The sequence below is a fragment of the Mytilus galloprovincialis genome, chromosome 1 (assembly GCF_965363235.1).
Source record: "Mytilus galloprovincialis chromosome 1, xbMytGall1.hap1.1, whole genome shotgun sequence".
In the NCBI taxonomy this organism is placed as follows: Eukaryota; Metazoa; Mollusca; class Bivalvia; order Mytilida; family Mytilidae; genus Mytilus; species Mytilus galloprovincialis.
In genome coordinates, this window is record NC_134838.1 from 61,136,170 (window position 1) to 61,148,127 (window position 11,958).

The 11,958-nt window shown below is 31.6% G+C and overlaps 1 protein-coding gene across 1 annotated transcript in view; it reads left to right on the forward strand.

Annotated features, from left to right (window-relative positions):
- The first annotated feature begins 11,510 nt into the window (after nucleotides 1–11,510).
- The window catches only part of LOC143080553 (uncharacterized), a 29,068-nt gene continuing 28,620 nt past the window's right edge, over nucleotides 11,511–11,958 (forward strand). The window contains exon 1 of the mRNA XM_076256446.1: nucleotides 11,511–11,617. Within this exon, the coding sequence (XP_076112561.1) occupies nucleotides 11,548–11,617 (70 nt within the window). The 5' untranslated portion in view covers nucleotides 11,511–11,547. The remainder of the gene's footprint in view (nucleotides 11,618–11,958) is intronic.

Below are 11,958 nucleotides of genomic sequence, written 5' to 3' on the forward strand. Positions count from 1 at the left end.
GTTCCAGTCCCAAGTCAGGACTCTCAGGAGCCTGTAATTCATGGTTGTTGTTTAATGATGTGTTACATATTTGTTTTTCGTTCATTTTTTGGTTCATAAATTGGGCCGTTGGTTTTCTTATTTGAATTGTTTTACATTATTCATTTCCAGATTTTTTGATTTTACCTGATCATGACTACATCCTTAACTAGTATGGTTTTAAGATTGTCTCGCTTATCTCTTTCATATTCATTTGATAAAATTTACTGTTTGCAATACCATAAATTGTTCTATATAATAAGAATGTTCTTATCCCGGGCATAAAAACAATGCCGTATTTGGCGCAACCTTTTCAACTTTTGATCTTCAGTGTTGTACAACTTTGTACTTTTTTCACTTTCGATCTTTTATATCTGGACGTCACTTGTAAGTCTTGTGTGGACAAGGCGCGTTTTTGGCGTATTGAATTTTAAACCTGATGCTTTTTGTTATCTATTAATCATGTTTTTCTTTGTCTAATATGTTCTCCTATTAATTTGTATTGTAGTCCTGTAATATTATGTTGTCATTTCAATGTTATATTTAACTTTGCCATTAAAGTGCGAGGTTTGGCATGCCACAAAACCAGGTTCAACCCACCACTTTTATTCCCCTTTAAAAGTGTCCTGTACCAAGTCAGGAAGATGGCCATTGTTATATTATTGTTCGTTTCTGTGTGTGTTGCATTTTAACGTTGAGTCGTTTGTGTTTTCTCTTATATTTGAGAAATTGAGATAAGACGTGGCACGGTACTTGTCTATCCCAAATTCATGTATTTGGTTTTCATGTTATATTTGTTATTCTCGTGGTGTTTTGTCTGATGCTTGGTCCGTTTCTGTGTGTGTTACGTTTCGGTGTTATGTCGTTGTTCTCCTCTTATATTTAATGCGTTTCCCTCGGTTTTAGTTTGTTACCCCGATTTTGTTTTTTGTCCATAGATTTATGAGTTTTGAACAGCGGTATACTACTGTTGCCTTTATTTACGTTTTCGTCACCTCGGTTTTAGCCACACGTTTATCTGACAATGAAAGAACTCTACTTAAAGCTGTGTTTATATGAAAAAAGATAAGCATGGCACTCCATTTAAAAGTGTGTTAACATGAAAAAGGTAGACCCGACATGAATTTTAAAGTGTTAATGACTGATTTGTTTATACAGAAAGAAAATACACAGTTAGGAAACTTTGTATTATAACTCTTTGAGTGATTGGTACTTAAATAACCACAATTGGTTTTCATATGTTGGGCATGAGCGTTCCTGTTGAAAAGAAAAACGCTTCGGCAGCGTACACTTTATAAAGTGTTATAATTTTAAGGTTTTTTTAGCACTTTTCAAGGTTAATACAGCTGCTGATGAGCATTTACGTTTATCATGTCAATAGTGCGTCAGTACCGAAATGATTTACAATATACTTTTCTTTAATTGACTGCTTTTGAATTCAGAAAGTGTTAACAAGAAACTAAGATTCTAACCCTCTCATGCAAATTTGACCTTAGATGGATTATGCTATCATTTTCAGTCTATTTTGGTAATATAAAGCTCTGCACGTGTTTCGTTACTATGGTTACGTATTATTTGGATTTGCGACACGGTATTAAAGTTATAAAAAGCTATATTTGGATAGATTTTTCAGAACACACAATGGCTGAACAATTCATACAGGTGACAGAACACCCCTCCTACGTACAGAAGCTCTAAATGATGAAACTACTTGCATTAGTGGAACTGAAAAAAACTAAAACATACATGTAGTCAAAATGTATGCATTTATTAATCTTTTAAGTTTAAAGTTTAAGCTCTTTGAAAGAGTTCAATTTTGTTAGAGATATGTATATAACAAATGTGACAAATTGAATGTGTTAAAAGTTTTGAAACTTTTATATGTATTCTACGTACAAATACTATATATGGGTTTACTTATTCTTGGAAATGTATATGACATTGTAGTAAAAACAATCTATACAAAATGCTACAATAGTTATCAAAGGTACCAGCATTATAATTCAGTACGCCTGACGCGCGTTTCGTCTACATAAGACTCATCAGTGACGTTCATATCAAAATATTTATTAAGCAAACAAGTACAAAGTTGAAGAGCATTGAGGATCCAAAATTCCAAAAAGTTGTGCCAAATACGGCTTAGGTAATCCATGCGTGGGATAAGAAAGTCCTTAGTTTTTCGAAAAATTCAAAGTTTTGCAAACAGGATATTTATCAAAATGACCATATTATTACCATGTTGTTGTTATTCATGCCAACACCGAAGTGTTGACTAGTGGGCTATACCCTCGGGGACGAAACGTCCACCAGCAGTGGCATCGACTCAGTGGTGTAAATAGTTATCAAAGGTACCAGGATTATAATTTAGTACGCAAGACGCACGTTTCGTCTACATAAAAGAGGGAGGAAAGATACCAAAGGGATAGTCAAACTCGTAAATCTAAAACAAACTGACAACGCCATGGCCAAAAATGAAAAAGACAAACAGAAAAACAATAGCAAACATGACACAACATAGAAAACCAAAGAATAAACAACACGAACCCCACCAAAAACCAGGGGTGATCTCAGGTGCTCCGGAAGCAGATCCTGCTCCACATGTGGCACCCGTCGTGTTGCTTATGTGATTACAAATCCGGTAAATAGTCTAATTCGGTAGGTCAAATTCATGAAAGGGAAGGGGATTGTAGTTACGACTACGACGTAAAGAACATATCCGATATCATTTGTGAAACAGTTATTCTATAACGGTCAACCAACTCGTGATGGCGTCCGTAAAATTTACGAAGGGATGATTTCAACTTCACCATTTGGAACTCTTGGTTTAATAGTTTCCTTGTGAGCAGCAACCCTCTATCAAGAAAATCATGATAGGAAATGGAAGCACGGGAATATCGTATCAATTGGGAGATATATACCCCGTATGCAGGTGCTGCTGGAATGTTGCTAGTTAGAAATGGAAAGTTCACAATTGGAAAGCTGAAATCATCTCTTTTGTCGTAAAGTTTTGTTTTCAACCGACCCTCATTGTCAATTTCTAGATGTAAGTCAAGATATGAAGCCGACCTAACTGTATCTGTAGTATCCTTTATCTCTAGTTCGATGGGATAGATGCGTTCCACATAGTCACCAAATTTTGAATTGTTTAGTGAAAGAACATCATCCATATAGCGGAAAGTAGAGTTAAAGGATATTGCTAATTTCTTATCTTTCTTCCTAAGAAGTTTCTGCATGAAGTCAGCCTCATAATGATAAAGAAACAAGTAGGCAAGTAGAGGGGCACAGTTTGTTCCCATTGGAATGCCGACAGTCTGTTGAAAAACACGTCCTCCGAACGTAACAAATATTTTGTCAATCAAGAAATCAAGCATCTTGATAATATCAGTTTCAGAGAATTTTTTGTTTGAATCAGAGTGATTCTTTACAAAGTAGGATTTATCCCTCCCTGAGACAAGATACTTGTATCTACGTTGGCCATTCTTTATTTCTTTACTATTATGAGGTTGGACATCACGCGAGATTATTTATAAAAGAATAAAAACCATTGATTTGCAATATTTTAAATAGTATAATAATAATTGATTGATTTTACCTTAAAGGGAAAATTCACGATTTTTTACTTATGGTTTAAATATGTTCATTATGACATAATATATATATTCACAAAGTTTTATCGCTATATGTGCAGTAATAAAGGAGAAATTCAATAATTAATGAAAAAATATCAACTACTTCCTGTAGGTCGTGACGTTTTCTCCTGATTTTTGCATGCCGGGATTTAAAATACAATCATTAAAAGTCTTGGTTTTTAATAATATTTTAACGTAATCGTAAGCGCGCCGATGACTTATGCTTTATCTAATAACCATCCGATAATAAGAAGATAAAACGCACAGACGTTCAATTGTACTCATTCGTGAGATAAATTATCTATGTTAAACGTATATATTCGAATTATGTTTGTAGACAACACAAAAAGTTATAAATTTATTTTTAATAAATGCATTTTCGGACTGATAAGGTGAACAAATTAAAGTACAATAATCTGTAAAGACAATATGTTGGTGTACTCATGATTATTGACCTTTTACTATCTCTGCTATGACTAGGTTTATACGATGTGTGTATTCACGGTTCTGTGGCAATACTCGTAGATGGCTTGTTGAAAGGTAAATTGTTATTTGCACTTCGGTATTTAACCACGCCTCTAGGGCACACCTTGCCAGGTGTGACTGTCTATTCGGATCAGTGGGAGCATTTAATACACACATTAAAAATACATATTCAAGTTGGTGACAAATAAAAATTGGTCGCCGTGGAATTATTCAATTATATTTGGTGCTATTATTTATTTGAATTCAAATAAGTTAATTTACTAAGAAATACACAATTTTCGGTTAAAGACGGGAAACTTAATTCATATGTCAGAATGAAATGATATACAAGTCTTGTCCTTGATTTATGTCTCATAAAAAAGGGGGACTTAGAAATTAGAAATAGCTTTACTAAATCATTTTTTATTTGTCTTTATTGGGCGAAAAAATGTACGAGAACACTTACATTTAGACTTTTGAAAGCCATGTATTAATTAATATATGAAACTATCTGAAGATAACTCTACCGAAGCGGAATATAATATGTACGAATAATTACATTAGATGTATGTTTCATTACAATACGTTATTCTGATTGGCTAACTGCACATCATGTGTTATTCCTTAAGCAGTTGTATCACTCAATAAAACTTCTCATTCATGATGACACGAGGTCCCACAATAAAGTTCACAGGTAAATGAAATAAAAACTTGATAAAAGGCGTGTTTTCATGATCCTATAGGTAAAAATGTAATTATAAGTATTGAATGCTTTTTTTTGTAACTTTATAGGGTTGTAAAAGCGTTGACCGTGCGCACATTTTAAGTATGAAGCGCTTCCGCGCTTCATACAAAATGTACTTCGGTCAACGCTTTTACACCCCAATAAATTTACAAAAAAGAGCATTCAATTCTTAAATAAAGAAAAAATACTTTTGTATTGGAATGGAATCGAAAAATTACGAATAGATATTCTTTTCAAGTGTGAAAAACGTCAACCAAATTTATTCATAAGCGGGAACGTCCTTATTAAAATCTGAGACTACTATAATAATCGTCGTCTCCCATCGTATATATATACTTAAATAACTATTTGACCAACGATGTTTAAAATTAAAAGACAACGAATTTAATGTTATCATTCCCTATTTTTGAATGTTATTATAAGTCTGTTCAACTTGCAAGAATACCCCTAAAGCGGACAAATATCCGACAAGCAGTTTATTCTTTAAATTGCTGTCATTGAATATCAAGAAAGAAAATAAATCCCGAAATTGATACTCAATAGTTTTCCTAGAAAATATTCACATCCCTTGGGGATTATTAGTGTACGTCCAGTTGCATATATTTTACATGAATGTTGGAACAATTGTGATGATGACAAATTTCGTCCTTTATTCGAGAACAATCTAATTGATATATAAATCTGTGAGTTTACTATGTTCTTAACTTCGATGAACCAAAGCAAGTTATAAATTGACCTGTATTTAAATCAAATTGTTTCTTTTTTTTCTTCTTCTTCTTTTGGTATACAATAGTCTATCGAATTCGTTGATTACATACTGTTGGCATACGTGGACTAGTCTATAATAATTTACAAAACTTTTACCACAATTTACACAAAATGTATGTTTCTTTCTTATGTTCAAATGTATACATGTATACATATTTTAAATTGCGCTACTGACTATAGTTCCGTAACTTTCTACCCAGGCGTATGTATACACGAATCGTCGACAAGTGCGCACATTTTTTTAAATCAATAATTCTGGTATGTTCCAATCTGTCCTAAACTATTGACAATGAGTATATATTACATTTTCCCAAATTAACCCTTGGAAAAATATGTAAATAGATTTGTATTTCTTCAATTTGTTTTTTTGTATTAATTTTTTTTTATAAATAATATTCTTTACACCAGAAATGTTATTTATAAACAAGCGTATGAGTTCAGTAATGACTAGTATAAATATAACTTTCGGACACGCAAGACAAAAATGTATATTATACATGCACCTGATAGTTCAAAATGGAAAGTTATAAGTAACGGTCGTGTACACTGATCAATACCTACAGAAGTGAAACGATGCATGAACTTGCAAGCCAGCCGGACAGGAAATCGATTGAATACCTGGACGTGTCACCTTACACCCCTTCCAATACCTTTGGGAGTAATACCTTTAGCCATGCTGGTGATCAGATGAGGGAAGATCCGAATTTATTTAAATAAAGTTTATTACTTGAAAGAATTATGAACGAATTAGATTTTCGAAAACAATTTCCACGGAACACTTATTTATGATTTGAACTTTGACTTTTTAACTAATTACAATATTATCAGTTTAAAAATAACAGACTATATGGTTATTTAAAAATATAAGACCATTTTCCGTATCAAGTTAGTCAGTCAGATAAAACAACCGTACGATTGACAAGATATCGACACGCAATAACGACTACATCGTTTACTGTAGTTTTGTTCCTTTGTGGTTTATAGACATATCGGGATTTTTCATCGGAGAAGGTGACAAGATGGCGGAGAGCAGAGAACTGATACTCAAAATTTAAAAATCGATGGTGATCTCTTATTTAGCGGAATAAAACTTTAATATCTATAAATTTGAGCATTTTTATACAAAATGGACATAATATCAATTTTTGATTTTTTTGCGAAGTTTCCCTTTAAATTATACAGTATAGGTATAAAAAATACATGACGTCTATAGTTTTTGTAAAACAATAAGTAAAAGAGAAAATTTGTTAGCAATTGTTATTTGCTTAAATATATATCCTTACAATTAAGAACTTTAATAATTTTCACAAAATAAACATTCATAAGACGCACCAGTGACGCTCATATCAAAATATTTATAAAGCCAACATGTACAAAGTTGAAGAACATTGAGAATCTAAAGTTCCAAAAAGTTTTGCCAAATACGGCTAAGGTAATCTATGCCTGGGATAAGAAACTCCTTAGTTTTTCAAAAAATCAAAGTTTTGCAAACAGGAAAATTTATAAGAATGACCACATTATTGATATTCATGCCAACACCGAAGTGTTGACTACAGAGCTGGTGATACCCTCGGGGACGAAACGTCCAAAACTATTGAAACGAACAGTAAATACGCATGTTTAAAACAAAATTTTGATTATCCCTTTGTATCTATTTTCTACTTTTTATATGACACCCTTCGGGCTACTGACGATACTCAACAACATTATAGATTTCTTTTGTCGAACCTTATATATATTTGTTCATATAAAAGACAAACGTCCATGTATATTTTGTGTAGTGCTAATTTGAAATGTGAAAGTGCCAATGAAGGTACGAAAAATAAAATACTAGAGCATAATAAATACCTTGCCATGTCCGGTCTATTTTGATGTTATTTTTATTTTTGTTTCTCGTCCATCTGATGAGTAAAGTAATTTTCAACTGATTTTTATAGTTTGTTCTTTTATTGTGCTGTTAAACCACTGTCCTAGATTAAGGAAGTGTTGGGTGCCTGCAATCACGTTAAACCCTGCCACATTATGTATGTGTCGGTACCATGTCATGAGCTAGTTAATCGGTGGTTGTGGTACATGTATGTTGCTGAATATCATATATTTATTTTCCGTTCATTGTTTTATAAATCAAGCCGTTAGTGTTCTCGTTTTAATTGGTTTACATTTTGTTATAATATGGGGACGTTTTATTTGTGGTGTGGCGATCTATGGTTGATAACTTCCGTGTTATTTAGTCTTTTGTGGAGTGTTGTGTCATTTTGGATTACACCATATATTTTCATTTTAACAAAAAAACACACCAAATACTAAAAAAATTCAAAACGAAAGAATAAAAGCGTCGTTAAGTCGCGTTTACTTAAAGTGACAAACAGGAAAGGAATTGTAATTGAGACAAATGAAAAATTACAGTTACTGAAGTCAACTGAGACATATGTCACAATCAAGGAAGTCGAATCACTGAATTTATAATATTATTTTTAATGTTTCCGTGCATTTGAGATACCTTAAATTAAACTGTTAAACTATTCTTTGTATATTGAAAATAGTTCTTTGTAAATTATACGAAGTGTTTCGAAAAATAATGTTTGAACTGTTCTGGACAAAGGTAAAACGTCTTTTGTCGTGTTTTTACGTCCCAGAAATTAGAAATTTTGCATTGTGCGGAAAATGGTCGAATATTTGTAAAGGAATTTAAAAATGATATTATAATGAGCTCTTGTTATCTTTTAATGACATCCTCTTTGATATAACATTTTTGCGTTGACAATGACATGATTGAATACGTCCTTATGCATTACACGTTTAATGAAAGGCAGGAACTTACAAAAGCTTGTTTTGGTGATAAATCATATTTGCTTTCAAAGAAGAATTTTAATATCAATGTATTTATTTGATCGAAATATAATCATGTGCTCGAAAGAATTCGAAACTGACACGAGCAATTTATCCATAAAACTATTGAATACAAATGAGAAGAATAACAACTTATAATGTTGAATGGTGGCACAATTTGAATTCCTTCAAAACTAAAGATTGTCGTTCAAAATTTTCAGTCCGCTTAAATGAGAACCATACAACGTTTTTTCAAGTCACTTATGAATTCTTACAATGTACTGGGTCTTAGACTAAGGAAATAAACTCATCATCGATACCAGGATTAAATTGTGTATTTACGACAGACGCGCGTTTCGTCTACAAAACACTAATCAGTGACGCAAGAATAAAAAAAAACAAGCTAAAAAGGCCAAATAAAGTACGAAGTTGAGCACTGAGGACCAAAATTCCTAAAAGTTTTGCCAAATACAGCTAAGGTAATCTATTCCTGAGATATAAAAACCTTAGTGATTAACAAATTCTAAAGTTTTGTAAACAGTTAATTTATAAATATGACCATATCAATGATAATTCGGACCCTTTGATTAGTTGAAATAACATTCTACCCCTGAATAGTCTTGCTCAAATACATATGAATTGGACTAATACATCATATATTTAGATAAATTGTTCATACAAATCAAAATGAAACGTATAAAATAACCAAAAAGTTTTAAAAATATATTATACTTGAAAGTCAGGTTTCAACTCACTAAAGATACCACGCTTATAATATGGGTAAACTAGTTATTCTTTGTTTAATTTACTGATGACGATTGCAATGTGCCTAGGTGTTATATGTAACGTTACATTGTTTTCTTATTTTTAGATTATGATTTACGCTTAAAAGTAAAATCCCAAAAATACCCAACTTCAAGAAAATGTCAAAACGGAAAGTGACCAAATCAAAATGCCAAACACTTCAAACGAATGGATATATGTAACAACTGTCATATCCATGATTTGACACATGCAATTGCATTAAATAATCAATGCTTTTATGTTTTATAATTTTGACCGACATGTAACTTATCCAGAATGTTACTTGTTTACTAACCACAGTGGGTTAAGACATCTAGCAGAACGAAGTTACATATTTCATACTCAATTCATACATCATAGAAAAAGGATTGAGATCGCACCAAACGTATTTAATCACGCCGTATTTTTGCGCCTGTAACAAGTCAGGAGCCTATGTCCATTGTTCATTATTGTACATATTCTTGAAATACTCCAAGCTAGACTTAGGTACAAGGTATTCAGAAAATAAAAACAACTTTCAATTTGAATGAGTTACCATGGCAACCAATTCAACCATAGCTGAATGTGCATATTTTGTAAAATTTCTTGATTTTTCATGTTTTTCAAGTATGTCTAAGATTGGTAAAGTATGTTCACACACAAGAAACAATTTATATTTGATGAGATTATGCCATTAGTTATAATAAAGCGTCTTTTAAATTATTTTGTTGTTTCTAGGCTGCGCACGATGTTTCCACAAAAGAAATAACGATGGAAAACTGCATAACTTCTGTATTCTTCAGCGTTTTGCTCATCAGATAAAAAAATCTTTTTTCATTCATATTTCTTGACCCTATGCATTTCCAAACATTAGCTGCCAATTTGAAACAGTTATCAGACATTTTTTTTGGGCCAAAACCGGGCCATAATGCCCTTTTCCCGTGTTTCGGTAATATATTGTGAAAATTCTTGATTATGAAAAATATCATCAAGATAACTATAAATGTTGTTGAATTTTATCAATTAAATGCATATTAAACAGTTCAATTGTTCTTTACTGAGTTTAGTCATAAATGTGATTCGTAATAGTACAATTATAACAAGTCTGCTATTCAATCATGTCCTAAAATTATACTATACTTGTTTTTTCATCGTGTTTTGCATTTTACAGTTAAAAAAGCTCAGTCTGTCAAATTACGATGACGGATGTGAAATTACTAGTCAATACCTGTTTAAGCAAAGTTGATCTTCAATTAAAAGCGATTTAACAAGGGTTGGTAGGTCCGCAGTTACTGTCTTCTTTCATTCATATGCATTAATTTACTTTTCAAATGAGAGAAGATTCAAATGAGGCAATTACAAGTACCTGTTGTAGTAGCTTAAATAAGAAAAAAAATAACCATTCGGTTTATAGAGAAATTTGAAATTTAGATTTTCGTATTTTGTTCTGGTTTGCCTTCAGAGCTTGCTGTCTTTTTTCTTTTTTGAGGAATTTTCGTGCCATTGTTTGCCTAATTTCCTTATATACTATTTGTTATCGTTTTCTCTATTGAGATAACACAGACATTTTCTTTTTTAAGGTAACGGTTTTTATGAACATCAAATGACGTATGGATTGTGTTTCCTTAATTGAAGGGCATTTATATTGAGCACTATTTTCAATACACTTCAACGCAATATCGTACGTGTACAATGTCGGTTTAAAAAGTGTTCTTAATGATCTAATTCTAAGTATTGATTCTTTTGAAAGATAATAAATACTTCCTGTTGACATTTGAACATTAACTTTTATTCATGAGAAAACCCGATATTAATTCTTATCAAAGCTTAAGATAGTAGAAAATAACCATTTATCATGTTATGTAGTGAGTAATCATTTTAAGTACGATGGTGTTTGTGACTATATGTATTATTTCATAGTGGTGTGTTTTAATTCAAAACGACTAAGTCTATATAATGAGGTTTAAGTATGATAGGATGTAACTGATATATATATATATATAAATAATGTTTTATTTATATATATATATATATATATATAAATAATGTTTTATTTATATTAAGTGGATTTTTTCTGATTACTTCATTTAATTAGTTCTACTGTTCCTTCTTTTCTCTTGTGTTTTTTTTTATGGTTTGTTTGGGTTGATTTTAATGATTTTTTTTTATGTATTTTGCATTTAATTATTTAATCATAGTCCATCAACTTCCACCTTCTTAGGAGTTTAAAGCTACTATACCGCACGTGATTATCTATATCCTCATATTTTTATATTCTAGCACTGAATTGTTTGGAATGAATACCACAATATGACATCAACTAATATGTTCATAGCTTTGCTTTTTTCCACATCTGTTGTGTCGACAGTTACAGCACAAAGTAAGTTGTTCAAGTTTTGCCAATTATGAGTGGTTTTTTTTATATTTTTATATTTCTGTAACAAAGTTAAGTTAAGTCATTAATAATATTCGTGCACAATGTAACAGCTTTAAATTTAAATAAAATTTTGGATGCAAATTTCGAATTTCGGATTGAAACTTTAACCAATAATTCAATAATATAAGGACACACTTGTATGTAATTGAACGAAATCACGTATGATTTGATTTCCATGCGCTCATCTATTTGTTCTCGAATTATCCTCTTAAGGTTCGATTTAGACCAACAGTTTTGAAAGGACACCTATATAACATACATAAATTTTGATAGCATTAAAACTC